The sequence below is a fragment of the Sus scrofa genome, chromosome 18, assembly GCF_054392235.1.
Source record: "Sus scrofa isolate SSC_HxYL_T2T_F1_AM1 chromosome 18, Sscrofa_HxYL_maternal_Yorkshire_Landrace_v2.0, whole genome shotgun sequence".
Classification (NCBI taxonomy): domain Eukaryota; kingdom Metazoa; phylum Chordata; class Mammalia; order Artiodactyla; family Suidae; genus Sus; species Sus scrofa.
In genome coordinates, this window is record NC_139400.1 from 10,746,695 (window position 1) to 10,763,204 (window position 16,510).

Genomic DNA, 16,510 nt, shown 5'->3' on the forward strand with positions numbered 1-16,510 from the left:
GAAGACCTAGGCTTTTCTAGCTGATTATACTGATACACGCTGTGGAATATTTTGGAGCCAATAACAAGAATGGAAAGCTAGGGAATTCCCTGATGGTCCAGTGGTGAGGATTTTGCACTTTTACTACGGCGGTCTGGGTTCAGTCCCTGATCTGGGAAGTGATATCCCACATCAAGCTGCTGCACACTGTGGCAGGGGGTGGGTGGGGGGCAGGAAGGGGGGAGAATGGAAAGCTATACACTGGACTGCTCTTCCTGCTGGTTACCTGAGGGGATGGTAAGTTGGGAGAAGGGCTTTGTGTAAAGAAGGTATGACTATAAGCCAGAAATAACAGGGAAAGACAAAGCTGAAGATATTTCCACATAGAACAGTAAATGTATAATCAAAGATAAAATTATTTAAGTTGTGTAGATATACATAGAGGTATCAAAGAAGGGTGCTGATTTCAAAATAGTTGTATTTCAGGTTATTTTTACCCTCTTCTCCCTAATACTTCTTTGAATCACTTCACTTTTTTTTTTTTTTTTTAATTTTCCCACTGTACAGCAAGGGGGTCAGGTTATCCTTAGATGTTGAATCACTTCACTTTTTAACAATCAGCACTTTTATTTTTATAATTGGGAAAAAGAAGAGTACTGTTTTCAATATGAATGGCAACGTGCAACCTTATAACCCTGTCGGAAAGCAACACGATGGCATATTTATACACTGACTAAATAATCTTACGCCTAGGAATTTATATACAGTAATGCCAAGGAGAAAAGGCTACATGCATTAAGATTTCCATTGTAACATTACCTTGTGAAACTAAAGAGGAACTATCATTAGATAATGTTATTGTTGCTGATAATAATAGCAGTAGTAGTAACAATAATAATAATAGCTCTCATTTGGGAATTTAGGATGGGGAAACACCTGTCACTTATACCCCTGAGAGTAAACTGATAAAACAAGAAATAAAGAGATAGCTCCTTAGAATATTATCTAAGAGAACGATGAAGAAGAATGTCATAACAGACACCTGAGAGGAAGTGAGAGGTAGCAGTGGAAATACTAATTATAGAGGTGTAAAGCCTCAGTGTCAGAGAGCGAGTAGCTGAATCCTCAACTTGTGTACTGAGAAGTCAGCACATACAATTGTCGTTGGTAAGCCAAAAAGTATTACCCAGCATTATAAAAGTTTTAGGAAAACAGGAGATTACCTATGGAAGAGAGTTGAATGTAAGCCTTTCCTTTCTTAGGGTCTTCTATACATTGCATGCGCGAGTATCTCTGACACGTAACTTTCAAGTCATCCCATAGAAATTTATCTACCATGGCTTCACTTGAAAATTTACATTGTTTGAGAAAATTAGCACCAAGTAATAGAATTGCTGCATTATTGCCTCTTTCCATGTCTAGCATACATTTCCTAGACTAATGAATTGAGGTGACAGTGTCCCCCCCAGGACACATTTAGCAATGTCACAACTAGGGGATCTTGTATTGGCATCCAGTAGGCAGAGGACAGAAGTGCTGCTAAAATCTTAAAGTGCACACAGCACAACTCCCCAATAGCAAGGAGTTACCTGGCATAAAATGTAAACAGTGTGAAGACTGAGAAACAGTTTAGACTGACTGCCCTAAAGATACATTAGGTGAACATGGAAGTCATCACATACACAACACAGTTTGAATAGCCTTTTGCAAATAATGTTCACTTACTGTTGTGAGCTGCTGTAACTCACAATAGTAAATTGTGGGAATGTAACTTAAAATTATGTCATATCGTAGATGCAAAGAGCAATTCCCAAGTAAATCAAAGTCCTAAATATATGTAACTGAATCACTTTGTTGTACAGCAGAAACTGTCACAACATTGTAAATCAACTATATCTCAAGAAAACTTTAAAAAATGAAAAAAATGAATGATTGAAAAGAAAGATAAGACAATGAAAGATAAAACACAGTGACTGCTGGTTTCCAGTCCAACATGAAAAGGGCTTGGAAGTCACCACTCCCATTCTCACAACAGCACCGAACAAATGGAAAATCCGTAATTCTTCTTAGATCCTTGGAGAATTGAGAACAGAAGGGCAAATTGCCCTTGCAAACTAGAGAGAAAGGCAGATACTTAGAATCACAGCTTAGCCAGAACAAAAGCCTACATAGCAGAAGCCTACTGCTGTGCCAGTACTGGTGAGAACACTTAAACTGCAGTCAGTTAATTGTTGGAGGCTTAGTGTGGACTAGCAAAGAGAGTTAGAAACTCTGGAGGTCCAGTCTTAGAGGGTGCCCCGCCCCCACACTTTCACGAGTTTTACTTCCAGGAGCTCTACCAGGTTCTTACGGTTAAAAACAAAATTATTAAAAAAAAAAAAAAATCCCCTTTGCTTTCGGCAAGGACTGAGGGGAGGAATTAAGCATTTTGAAATACACTCAGAGCATTTTTTACCCTGACGAAGGCCTGTCCTCAAGGGAAACTGTTTTTACCAAAGCCACTCCTTACCACCACATCAGTCAGGCTTCTGTGTAATAACAGGGGGTTGCAACTAAAAGAGCTGCAAAGCTCAGGTTCTATTTAAGAAGGAGTCTCCAGGAGTTCCTGTTGTGGCTCAGCAGCTTAAGAATCCGACTAGTCTCCATGAGGCTTTGACCCTGGCCTTGCTCAGTGGGTTAAGGATCCAGCATTACTGCAAGCTGTGGTGTAGGTTGCAAATGCAGCTGTGATCTGGTGTGGCTGTGGCCTAGCTCTAGCTGCAGCTCTAGCCCAGGAACTTCTGTACCCCACAGGTGCAGCCTTAAAAAATAAAAAAATAAAAGGGATCTCTGGAGAAAACCCAAGGCAACAAAGGAGATGAAAACAATTTTTAGGAAATAGGAAATTCTAGCCTCTGAAATTCTAGCATCTGACACCTATGCTACATCAAAGAGTGAAACACTGCCTAACTCTCAACCAGATAAACATAAAACTTCAAACCTCATACTGAAGTTCTTTTACCTCAATTCCTTTTTTTCTTTTTGCTTTTTAGGGCTGCACCTGTGCATATGGAGGTTCCCAAGTTAGGGGTCAAATTGGAGCTACAGCTGTCAGCCTACACCACAGCCACAGCAACGCGGAATCTGAGCCGTGTCTGTGACCTACACCACCGGTCACAGCAATGACAGATCCTTAACCCACTGAGCAAGGCCAGGGATCAAACCCGCATCCTCACAGATGCTAGTCAGGTTCATTGAGTAACCGCTGAGCCACAATGGGAATTCCTACTAAACTTAAAACTTTTGGACAGCAAGGGAAGCCCTCAGCAAAATGAAAAGACACCCTACTGAATGGGAGAAAGTATTTGCAAATGATATGATTGATAAGGAGTTAATGTCCAAACAGTGTATAAACAGCTCATACAACTCAACATCAGAAAAACAACCAACCTGACTAAAAATGAGTAGAAGATCTGAATAGACATTTTCCCACAGATGGCCGACAGGCACATGAAAAGATGCTCAGTATCACTCATCATCAGAGAAATGCAAACCAAAACCGCAAAGAGTCAGCACCTCACACCTGTCAGAACGGCTGTCATCGAATAGACCAGAAATGTTGGCGAGGATGTGGAGAAGAGGAAATCCTCGTACACTGTGGTGGAACTGTAAATTGGTGCAGTCACTGTGGGAAACAGTGTGGCGGTTCCTGGAAAAACTAAGAGTAGAACTATCATATGAACCAGCAGTTCCACTCCTGGGTGTATATCTGAAGAAAACAAAATCACAAATTTGAAAAGATACTGGCACCCCAGTGTTCATAGCAGCACTATTTGCAATGGCCAAGATGTGGACGCATCCTAAGTGTCCACTCGTAGATGAGTGGATAAAGAAGTGGGGTATGCATAAACAGTGGGATACTGCTTAGCCATTAAAAAAAAAAAAAAAAAGAGTGCATCTGAGCCAGACTCAGACATGCCAGAGATCTGGGGATTATAAAGCCAGAATTTAAAGTAACATTAATATGCTAAGGGTACTCATGGAAAAAGTGCACAACATGGAAGAACAGATGGGTCATATAAGCAAAGAAGTGGAAACTTGAAGAAAGATTCAAAAGGACTGGTAGAAATGGAGCTGTAGAAGAAGTGAAGAATTCCTTTGATGGGCCTGTCGGTAGGTGAGACATGACCAAGGAAAGAATGAATGAGCCAGAAGATGGGTCGACAGAAACTTCCCAGTTGAAAAACAAAGAGGCAGCACTTTAAAAAGGAACAGAACAGCCAAGAACTGCAGGATAGTTACAAAAGATGTAACATATGTTTTGGGTATGTTGGAAAGAGAAGAAAGACACAAGGGAACAGGATAAATATTTGAAGCAACAAGGCTGAGAATTTTCCAAAAATTAGTACACACCAAACCACAGATCCAGCAAGCTTAGAGCCCACCCGGCAGGACAATTCCCAAACAAACAGAAACCACATCTAGGCATGTTATTATAGTCCAACGACAGGAAATTAAAGACGAAGGGAACAGAGGAAAAAAAGCCAGAGGAATAAGACACCTTCCACATAGAAGATGAAGGATAGGAACTGCGTCAGATTGAATCTGACAGCACTAACGGCCCGAACCAAGCCGGAACACAGATTGGGACTTGAACCCACGATTTTAAATTTGAGTTACTCATCCTGTGTCTGGACACCAAGGCTCAGGTGGTTTATGCCTCCGTGTAGAAGGAATTCAGCAAGAGACAAAGTGATAGGCAGGCAACATTTAGTAGGCTAGGACGCTTGTAAGAGATGCACACGGGCAGGCAAGGAAGCTCTGCCTGAGTAGCCTGTAGGCCACAGTTTTATCATCCAAGGGGAGTGGGGGTTGGAAAGGCCTGCCTCTTCTTTTCTGGAAGGAGTAGCTCCTCCTTAGCATCGGGTCAGGTGTGTATTCAGATCAGCTGAAGGGTGGTCCTCAAACTCTTGCCCCTGGTCTGAATCTGAATGCAGGCCTCATCCCATCCCCCACCCAGTGACCCGAGGCAGTTCTTGCACCTCCTCTAGTCAGGCAAGCCTACCTTGTTCTGATGGCTTTCCTGAACTTACAGTGGTCTCCCCACATCCCCCAGGTTTCCCTCCTTATCTTTGATCCCCCACTGGGACTTCTACAACCACCTGTGCCTGCTCCATCCCTATCAAGATTTCTCTTCAGAAACCATGCCCGCAGGAAGAGAGTGAGATATTTAAAGTGGCAGTAGAAAAAGCCAAGTCCACCAACTTGGAATCCTGTATCCAGCAAAATTGTCCTTTAAAAGTAAAGGAGAAATAAACTTTCTCGGACAAACAAAAATTGAGGGAAGTTGTTGCTCGTAGACCTGCTGGACAACAAATTTTAAAAGTTCTTCAGAAAACAAGAAAAATTATTTAGGCAAGAAACTTAGATTTATAGAAATAAGGGAAGCGTATTAGAGAGGAATAAATGAAGGTTAAATAAAACCCTTTCTTCTTAATCTAGCAGATAACAGTTTATGGAAAGTAATAGCACCGGTGTATCCAGTGATTAGCTTGTGGAAAAGTGAAACGAGTGACAGTAATGTTGCGGGGACAGGAGGGAGGGATCGGGAAAACACCCGAGCCACCCGAGAAGCGGTAGTGTTTTGTTTGAAAGAAGACCTAGATTAGTTGTAAGTGTAAATTATAAACTCTAGGGCAACCACTAAAAATATTCAGAAAAAGTATAATTGATATGCTAAGAGAGGAGAGAAAATGCTCAAAACCACAAAAGGCAGAAAGGAACTGAAAGACAAAATTAGAACAGGGACAATGAATAGCAAATAGTTAAAAACTATAATAGATATTAAAACACCAATATCAATGATCACTGTAAGTGTGAGCGGTCTAATAAATACATCAGTTAAAAGACAAACTGTCAGTGGATTAAAAAAATACGTTGTCTGTAGGAAATCCACTTTAAACGTAAAGACAGATCAAAAGTAAAGGGACACAGAAAGATATACCGTGCTAACTAATGAAGAGAGTTGGGGTAGCTGTGCTAATTTCAGACAAAGTGGAGTTCGAGCACGGAAGATTGTCAGGGATAAGGGGGCGATACATGGCCATCAAGGGTGCATTTTCCCAGAAGACGTAGCAGTCCTTAATGTTTATGTGCTTAACAACAGAGCATCAGAGTACATGAACAAAAACTGATGGAGCTGCCAAGAGAAGTGGATGAATCCATGAATACAGCTGGAGACTGCAGCGCCTCCTCTGTTGGTAGTTGGCAGATCCGGCAGGCAGAAAACGGGTAAGGGTATGTAGCTGAATTGAAAGGCACCATCAGTCAACTGACTCTAATTGACATTTACAGGCTCCTTCATCCAACACCAGCACAAAGTACATTCTTCTCAAGCTTTCACGGAACACTCCTCAAGATGGACCACGTTCTAGGCCATGAAACACAGCCTCACAAAGTTAATAGAAATCACACAATGCTCTCAGACCACAGTTGAGTTAAACTACAAGTTAATAACAGAAATACAGGTGGAAGCTCCAACGTACTTGCAGATTAAATGGTACTCTTCCATGTGTGTTCATAGGTCAGAGAAAAAGTCTCAAGAGAAATTTAAAAGTATTTTCAGCAAAATTTGGTGGGATGCAGCAAAGGCAGTGCTTAAAAATTTATAGCATCAAATGGGTATATTGGAAAACAAGAAACATCTAACAGTAATTTAAGCTTCTACACTTAAACTAGAAAAGTAATTCCGAAGTAAGCAAAGGAGAAGAAATAATAAGAAATAGGGCATAAATTAGTGAAACTGAAAACAAAATACATTTGAAAAATGCACAAGATCAAAGGTTTGTCCTTTTGGGCGTTCCCGTTGTGGTGGAGGGGAAATGAATTCGACTAGTATCCACGAGAATGCAGGTTTGGTCCCTGGCCTTGCTTATTGGGTTAAGGATCCGGTGTTGCCGTGAGCTATGGTGTAGTTTGCAGATGTGGTTCAGATCCCGCGTTGCTGTGGCTGTGGTGTAGGCTGGTGGCTACAGCTCCAATCCAACCCCTAGCCTGGGAACCTCCATATACCGCTGGTGCAGCACTGAAAGACCCCCCCAAAAATATATATGTATATTTTGGTGCTGTGATTTTTGGTGCATGAAGATTATTTCCTCATTGTGGGTTACAGCATGGTTCACAAGATGCCCCAATTTTCTTAGTAATTTTTGTCTTAAATTCAGCCTTGCCTGAGAGAAAAAATTGTGACAGCCTAACTTCCTTTGTTGTTAGCATCTGCCTGGTATGTCTCTCTCTCTCTTTTTTTTTGTCTTATTAGGGCTGTACCTGCGGCGTATGGAGGTTCCCAGGCTAGGGGTCGAATCGGAGATGCAGCTGCTGGCCTACACCACAGCCACAGCAATGCCAGATCTAAGCCGAGTCTGTGACCTATATCACAGCTCACAGCAACTAATGGATCCTTAACCCACTTGAATGAGGCCAGGGATTGAACCCACATCCTCATGGATACTAGTTTGGTTCGTTACCACTGAGCCACAGCAGGAACTCCCATCTATTCTTTTGTTTTCAACTTTCCTGTGTCACTTTATTTTAGATGTGTCTTTGTGAGAGTTTTAATAGTTTTATTTACAATTATGATTTTAATGTTTCATCTTTATTATCTTATTATTTTTATAACTATTTGTGTTTTTCTGTCTTTTACAGCATTTTCTGACTCTTAGGGTAATTTCGAAAGAATTATAGCTTTAATTTTATGTTATTCTGTGGTTCGCTTGGAACTTTAAAGGATACTCAACATCTGTTTTTTGATCTAGCAACTTCGAAACAAAGCCAGGTCTATTGGCTCTGCTGTGGAGTGAGATTATTGGCTCCTTACAGTTTACTTGTCTTCTCTCCCAGGACTTAGAGTGTGTTAGTGGTAGCTGTGAGGCCATTTGTACCCATCACTCTTTTAAGATAGGTATTCCTTGTAATCCTCTTAAATTAGCTGAAGCTCATCAACCTTAAATGAAAAGCTTGGTTATAGTGCCCTGGTTTGAATTTAGGTTCAAATATCACACCTGGAATTTAAGAATATTTGCTTTTAACAAATGTATTTTAAATATATCATAGACTTTCCCGATCTCTGAAAGTAGAGAATTTTTAGGAAACTTTTTTTTTTTTTTTTTGGTAAGCTGAAATGGCGCAAAGCTGAGAAACTCACAGATGTACAAAGTATGTTGAGGTGAAGCCCAGATGCTCACAGACACAGTTCACAGTTGTGGCAGCTGGATGCTGAGATGCTGAGTGTGGTTCCCGGGGAGGGAGCTTGGCCAGGGCCTCTCTCACAGCTCTGGTTGTGCTTGCTCACCGCCTCTGTAACATTGCAGAACATACCCAGATGAACGAGATTTTTGCCTTTGTGTGTGTGTGTGTGTGTGTGTGTGAAAGTGAATATCCTCTTCAGACTTTTTCCTTTCTTCCCTTTTCTTCCTTTCCTCCCTTCCTCATGCAGAAGTTCCAGGGTCTGTAAAATAAATAAATGAATTAAAAAAAAACTAAAAAAAATTTTAAAAATAAATAAAGAAATAAAATATAAAAAATACATAAAAAAAAAGAAGCTTCCAGGCTTGGGGTCAAACTTGAGCCACAGCAGTGACCTTAGCCACAACAGTTCAACACCAGATCCTTAACTGCTAGGCTACTAGGAAACTCCTGAGTTCCTTTGGTTAGCAAAAACAGGTTCTAAAGTGGGTCTTTCTTAAAGGTGAGGTGGTATAAAGCAAACTTTGTTTCTTTTTTCTTTTTTTTTAGGGCTGCACCTGCAGCATATGGAGGTTCCCTGGCTAGGGGTCGAATCTGAGCTGCAGCTGCCAGCCTACACCACAGCCACAGCAACACCAGCTCCAAGCTGTGGCTGCGACCTACATCACAGCTCACGGCAACGCTGGCTCCTGAACCCACTGAGTGAGGCCAGGGATCAAACCTGCGTCCTTATGGATGCTAGTCAGATTTGTTAACCTCTGAGCAACGACGGGAATTCCCAAAGCAAACTAGAAATGCCTATATTGGATTATTTGTGATCTGCTCCCGATGCCTAGTGTTCTTGGTCAGTGTCAGGACTAAAGCCGTGAGTGAGGCCTGAAGCACCTGCGTGGGGTCAGCTGGCATAGCGGACATGCACCCTGTGTTTGTTTCTGCTTATGGGCCCTGGTAGCCTGTTCTTCCTCCCCTGAGATCCATGGAGCCCATCTGCTCCATTTTTATCGTCCGAACCTCACCTTTAGTGGTGAGGAACTTGAATGACTTTTTCCATTTTTTGGCTAGGAATTTCCTTTTGTCCCTACTGGACGTGGGAGAATAGGAGGCATCATTATGGCTTGTTTTCATTTTACTCGTCCTTGTGATTCTGCCTCTCTGCTAAAGATGTGCATTTTAGAGAAGGAGCACCTTCTCCTGGACCCACCTTCAGAGCGAGAAAAATAATCTAATCAGTTCTGTGATTTTTTTTTTTTGTTGTTGTTGTTCCAGTCTGTTGTGTTTATTTTCACAACGGGTAGGTTTTATTTCCAAACTCGTAATATTTCCATTTGTTTTTCATAATTGTTACCCTTATTCTACTCATGGATGGATTGCTTTCCATTAGTCTTTTCATTCCATGCTGTGCACTTTGGTTCCTTCATTTCTTTCTGTCCATTAATTTTCATGCCTTTGCATAAACTCCTTAGAACTCCTGAAACTACTAATTACTAATTGATTTAATCACAACGTTCTATCCTTGCAGCTTCCTTGGTCAAGTGCTTTTTTGCAGCTGGTTCTCTACATGGTCTTAGCTGGGGCCATGTCCAGCCCTCTGCATCACTTGGGTTCCCTTTGCTCCCCCTCCACTTAGTTTCATGGCCCCTTATTTCATGCTCATACCCTAAACCAGTGGCTCCCGAGCTGTGGTCCAGGGATATCTGGGGCTTGGTGGAAAGTCCTGGGAACAGATGAAGTTACCCATGAGGAGCTTCTGGAGTGAGAGTAGCTATCTGGCTCCACTCAGAAGTCTCGGAGAAGAGTAGTATTTCAAGGCTGGCAGGGAAAGGGAGGCTAGTAACATACCCGAGAGCATCAGAGAAGGAAGGCACGTGCTGCCGTGCCAGTTGCTGTGGAGAGGGCGGGTGACATCTGGCTGTTGGGTCACCCCTGACCCCTGCCAGAGCACTTAAGAGTTGGTCCGTGGCTGTGAAGTCAGGTTAGTGGTTGAAGGAGTGAAGGAATGGTGGTGAAAAGTGGAAGCCTGGCGTTACCATCTCTTTGCTCTTCTTGGTCACTGTCAGTGTGGTCACTGGCCACTCTCCTGTGTGTCTGGGGGAAGCTTTGACCTGGGGGTCGTAGTCTTCCTCTTCATTCTTGGTTTGTTATTTCCCGGAGGGCGGGCAGCCGATATTCGCTGCCGAGCCTGAGGTCATCCTCAGCCCACGGGCCAGCAGCTTTTCTTCAGACATCCACGCTCAGGGCGTCCCCAGGCTCTATCCTCACCTGGAATGGTTTCCTCGGAGAATCTTCAAGGTATTTTTACCATGGTCCACAGCTCCATTAAGCCCTTGTTTTAAGCACACGCAGGCCTTGACTGTAATGAGATTTCCCATGACTGTAATGAGATTTCCCATTCCTTCACCTATCTTTTTTTATTTTTATTTTTAAAAATTTTTAATTTTTTTGTCTTTTGTCTTTTGAGGGCCACACCCGTGGCATATGGAGGTTCTCAGGCTAGGGGTCTCATTGGAGCTGTTGCTGCCGGCCTACGCCACAGCCACAGCAATGTCAGATCCAAGCTGCATCTGCCACCTACACCACAGCTCCCGGCAATCCTGGCTCCTTAACCCACTGAGCGAGGCCAGGGATCGAACCCCCCACCTCATGGTTCCTAGTTGGATTCGTTTTGGCTGTGTCACGACAGGAACTCCTCCTTTCTTATTTTTTGCCTGTTATCCCCTAGATCAGATAGAACTAAAAGGAACGTACTGTTAAAAAGTCTCTTGTTCAGTTGCTCTTTACTTTGGTGTGCAGTGTAATCATTGAATAACCCCCCACTTAGACTTGGGAAGCTTCTTGTATGTATGACCATATCACCTCCATTTTATGGACTGGAATCTGTCAAGCTTTGGTGCCAGCACACTCTTTAAATGTTGTTGAAGCTTTGTAGTGTGTTTTAATATTTGGTGGGACCGTAGCCTCCCTGACTTTGTTTTTCAGAATTGTCAGGGATGGTCTGGCTCTTTATACTTCCGCATGTTTTGGTAAACAAGCTGGTCAAATGATGAAAAGAAAAATGTCCATTGGATTTCTTTCTTTTTTTTTTTTCCTGTAATGGTATTAAACTGGGCTGACTGGTTTATGTAAATTAGTATTTCATTAACACTTTTTATTGGCTTAAATTTTTACTTCGTAATAGATTAAATCCTCTTCCCCTATAAATACCAAGGTATATCTTTGATTACTTAGAAAAAGACAGGAAAAAAATGTAAATGATCTGTTACATTTGTTTTCTTTCAGATCTGTTTCCTTCTGTTTGCCATTCTCTACGTCGTTTCCTACTTTATCATCACAAGATACAAGAGAAAGTCAGGTGAGTGGACACATCGTAGTGAAAGCTTTGATTCTCATGCCAGGTGGTCTGGGCATTGTCCATGGCCGTACGGTGCCCGTCAGTGCGGTGGTGTAGCCAGCATGCCCGTGACTGAAGCAGGCACTGGCCTGGTGTTAAGAGCACTAAAAATAACCTCTAGGGACTCTGACTGCTTGCAGGGTCATCCTCTTAGACCCGAGCCCTTGCTTATCACCGACCTTATGTCCAGCTAAGGACAGTGCAGGGCTGCCCAGGATCTGAGAAATTCCAGAGTTTCGGAGGATGTTTGGTTCCTCGTGACTGACTCTGGATTGGAACACACCCACCCGTCGTCACCTCTACCCTGTCCTTTCCCTGACCACCCAAATGTCTTTCCTTTTTCTGGTGCGGTTTAGAATTTAGAGTCTCCACAATACCATTTAGCATTTAATTATATATTACCTTACGTTATCCTTTTATTATTTCATATGTGTCCTTATATCTTGTGAATTAATCAGCACAAAGATTGTTATGCTAGGGTTTTATAAGTAACTAAGCAGTTGCTTTGCTGACTTGTGTTACATCTTATCTATTTCCCAGAAATTACAGGATTTTCACTTGTGATGCTGAGCTAATAGTAGGTGCCATATGATTACTTAAGGATTCCATGCGTTAGAGATTCCTTATGTTATCATATTAAACTTGTCAGCATTTTGAAAGAAATCAGGAAATAGTGCTTTTGCTCTAGTGCTTTTCTTGGCTCTGTGACTGCATAGAAATACTCCTTGGATTCTATAATCTCAAAATTTTGAAGACCTGGGATCCAAAACAGTATCTTAGCTATTTTTAAAGATGTTTTGGCATCAGGTCTCATAGATTATGGACACAGAAGGATGGAGAGAGAGAATGGATGAACAATGCCTTGTTTTAGGGGAGATTGGAGAATGCTGAGCCGGAAGATAAGAGATTTATTAGATGCTTTTTAGAGTAATCTTGGGAAGGGGGTAATGAGGGCCCTGGGCCTCGTTGGTAGAGTGTTGGCAATAGAATTGAAAGGGGTATGAAGCTATTAAAACATTCTTCAGGATATGGTTCACTGGTTGGGGTACAGTAGTATAAAAATTAATTCTGTATTCTTTTGTGGTCTCTTTGGTTGTAAAACTGTTTGGAACAGTTGGTAACTAAGAATGGAGATTGGACTGAGACTGGCCTAAATATGCATTGTCACCGAAGCAGGTGGGCACCCAGAATTCCAGAGACCTACACAGAGAGCCTTTGAGGACAACCCCAGTTACGTGTGGAGGCGGAGGGACTAGGCCTGTTGTGCAGTATTTTTGTAGTTGGATCATAGTTTCTTTAGCTGGTAGGATTCTGTGGGAGGACAAAAAAGATGGCCAACAGCCATGAGAGAGGGTGCGTGATGAAGCACTAAGGCGAGGGCCGATTGCTACGTAGAAAAGACTCAAAGCTTGATGTATTTCTACCTGTAACTTGAACACAAGGCTGAAGTGTCAAGGCAGGGGTAGCCGAGGTGGATTAGGGTGGTCTGAGAGACTCCTTGCTGTTACCGTGACTAATGATAAACTCAAATTAACGAAACGTATATGAGTTCTAACATTCCGAATTTTAGTTTTATAGTAAAAATTGTTTTGGCTGTTACCAACCAGAAAATTTCCTTCATTAGAAATTTTATTGATGCTCCAGTGCTTGATGGTGAAGGTGAAGAAAATACAGAAGAAAGTTCAGATAGCGAATCTTCTTTTAGTGACTAAGCTTGATTTTGGTCACAACTGCATATTCATGTGTTGGTGCATATTTATATTCTATTAAAAGGAGAGCCTTAACTTTGACTCTTAGTCACAAAAACATCAAACGGCTACGTATCCACCACCAAGCTTCTTCTATGTTAAAAAAATAAAATAAAATAAAGCATTTATAATAAAAAAAGAAATTTTATTCACATTGAATAACAGTAGACTTACAGTGGTTTTAGGTTCTACTGAATTTTATTTTCTTGAGTAGAAATATTTGGGAAATACTAATTTACATACGGGAATTTTCTTAATCAGGATTTTTGATCAGTCATATGGCTGGCTAACCATTTGTTATCCTCTCTGATTTAATAAGATTTAGATTTGGCTCTGTAGGCTGAAATAAACACAGTGCTCTTTGGAAATCATTTCTGTTCAGTAACTGCGTCTTATTTTTGCTTTATATTTATAAATTGCTTATAAATTGCATTGTATTTTTGGTCATGTTTTTATTAAATTAATGAGACATTTTGTTGGAAGATGTAAGAATATTAATACCTTGAACATTTTTTGCAGACGAACAAGAAGATGAAGATGCCATAGTCAACAGGATTTCGTATGTATTTTAACGTTCACCTGTCCTGTTTCTAATTCTAAAGTCATAAATTATCAAAATTTAACCCTACTTTTTGGGCAGGAATGTAGAAAAAAATTCACCTAAAGTGTTACTTTATCAATATTAATCCTATCCTTGGGAAGCACATATAAGCAAAGATGTGAATAGTTGAAGATTGGTTATCTCCTGTTAAAATTTACTTGTTTAAGGGTCTGACAGATTTAATCTTCAGAAGATTTTAACCAAGAAGTGCGTTTAAGGTTGGGAAAATTGTTGGGCCAAAGAAAGACAGCTCTTGGCTGTTTGAATGGTCTTGGTACAGGGAGCAGACGTCTGTTCTGGTTAATTGAACATTTGCCTGCTGTGAGCAGGGAGATGATCCATCCCCGTGGTCCTTCTAGGCTCCTTATGGCTCTTTCAGCTGGTGTGTGCTGATGATATACGGTAGAAACACCCTTTCATGTTTTTGAGGTATCACGTTGGGTGTAAAGTGGTGAATTCCTTTCTGTCAGATTTTGCGCAATTAAAAACTGAAATTAAACAGATATATCTACAGAGGAGAGTTTCTGTATTCCAGGAATTTTTTTTTTTTTCTTTTTGCCATTTCTTGGGCTGCTCTTATGGCATATGGAGGTTCCCAGGCTAGGGGTCCAATCGGAGCTGTAGCCACCAGCCTACGCCAGAGCCACGGCAATGCGGGATCTGAGCCGCGTCTGCGACCTACACCACAGCTCAGGGCAATGCCGGATCCTTAACCCACTGAGCAAGGCCAGGGATCCTGCCCACAACCTCATGGTTCCTGGTTGGATTTGTTAACCACTGAGCCACGACGGGAACTCCCTCCAGGAATTTTTAAATTGATACTTAACTTTTAAAAAAATAGTTCCATATTTATAGAAAAGTTAGAAATATAAAAAGAGATTTTTCTTCCCCTCTGAACTGTTTGAGAAATTGCTGACCTGCTGCTCTAAATAGTTGGCCTTCAGCATCTGTGAATTCAACCAACTACAGATTGAAAATATTTGGAAAAAAAATTCTGGAAAGTTTCATGAAATCCAAACTTGAATTTTCCGTGCATTGACAACTATTTACATGGTATTTACATTGTATTTACCACTGCTTAATAGCATCTTCATTGTATTATGAGTACTCTAATACTGGTAGCGTTATATAAGTATCACTATAAGTAATCTAGAGATGATACAAAGTTCTGTGAGCGCATGTACATAGGTTATATGCAAATACCACACCATTTTATGAGACTTGAGCATCCGTAGATGTTGGTGTCTGCAGGTGGGGGGTGGCATTCTAGGACCGGTCCCCCACAGATACGGAGAGGTGACTGTAGTTCCTGGAATCAGTGCGCCTCCTCCAGATTTACCACCCAGCCACGAGAGCAGAGAGGTTAACTGCTCGAAGTCATGCCTCATGCTGGCTTCCAACTACCCGTGGTCCCAAGAACGTTCTTTGCCGCAGAAGGATCCAGTTTAGAATCCGAGTTGCAGTCGTCATGGCCTGTTAGTAGCCTGCAGACTGAAACGCCTCTGCAGGATTTCCTTGACTTCCCTGACCTTGGTACGTTTGAAGATTACAGGCCAGGTATTTGGATTTGCTTGTTATTTCATTAGCTTAAGATGATGCATCTTTTGCTGAGGGGTGGAGGAGAGAAGGTGAGGAAAGGGGAGGAGGGAGAGAAACCACACGTCTACACACACACACACACACACACACACACACACACACACTTTCTCATGCACTAGTACTCAGCCATGAAAAGGAATGGAGCACTGACACAGTCTGCAGCACAGATGAACCTCAAAACATGCATCCAGGTGAAAGAAGCCAGACTCAAAAGGCCACGTGGTGTAGGATTCCATTTATGAGAGACATTCAGAATAGGTAAATCCATCAAAAGCAGTTTGAGGGCGTTCTGGTCGTGGCTCCGTGGTGACGAACCTGACTAGTATCCATGAGGATGCAGGTTTGATCCCTGGCCTTGCTCAGTGGATTAAGGATCTGGCGTTGCTGTGAGCTGTGGTGTAGGTCGCAGATGCAGCTTGGATCTGGCATTGCCGTGGCTGTGGTGTAGGCCAGCAGCTCTAGTTCTGATTAGATCCCTAGCCTGGGAACCTCCACATGCTGCAGGTGCGGCCCTAAAAAGACAACAAAAAAGGAGGTTGATGCTTAGCAGGGGCTGAGAGGAGGCGAAAATGGGGAGCAGCCGCTTGATGGATGTGGGGCGTTCTTTTAGGTGATGATGGCGTTCTGGCATTGGAGAGGTGGTGGTTGCACAGCACCGTCAGTGCCTTAAATGCCGCTGGATTGTTCACTTTATTTTTTTTCTTTATTTTTTATTTTTTTGTCTTTTTGTCTTTTCAGGGCTGCACCCACGGCATATGGAGGTTCCAGGCTAGGGGTCTGATTGGAGCTGTAGCTGCTGGCCTACACCACAGCCACAGCAACGCCAGATCCCAGCCTCATCTGCCACCTACTCTGCAGCTCACAGCAATGCCAGATCCTTAACTCACTGAGCGAGGCCAGAGATCGAACCGGCAGCCTCATGGTTCCTAGTTGGATTTGTTTCTGCTTCACCACGATGGGATGCATTGCTCA

At 42.2% G+C, this 16,510-nt stretch overlaps 1 protein-coding gene across 11 annotated transcripts in view; it reads left to right on the forward strand.

Moving 5' to 3' along the window:
- The window catches only part of LMBR1 (limb development membrane protein 1), a 138,164-nt gene that overhangs the window by 11,841 nt on the left and 109,813 nt on the right, over positions 1 to 16,510 (forward strand). For all 11 annotated transcript variants that reach the window (XR_014833415.1, XM_021079157.2, XM_021079158.2 and 8 more), the window contains exons 2-3: positions 11,479 to 11,551; positions 13,858 to 13,897. Coding sequence is in view for 7 of the 11 variants with exons in the window: in XM_021079157.2 (XP_020934816.2) it covers positions 11,479 to 11,551; positions 13,858 to 13,897 (113 nt within the window). In the remaining 4 variants the exon portion in view is untranslated. The remainder of the gene's footprint in view (positions 1 to 11,478; positions 11,552 to 13,857; positions 13,898 to 16,510) is intronic.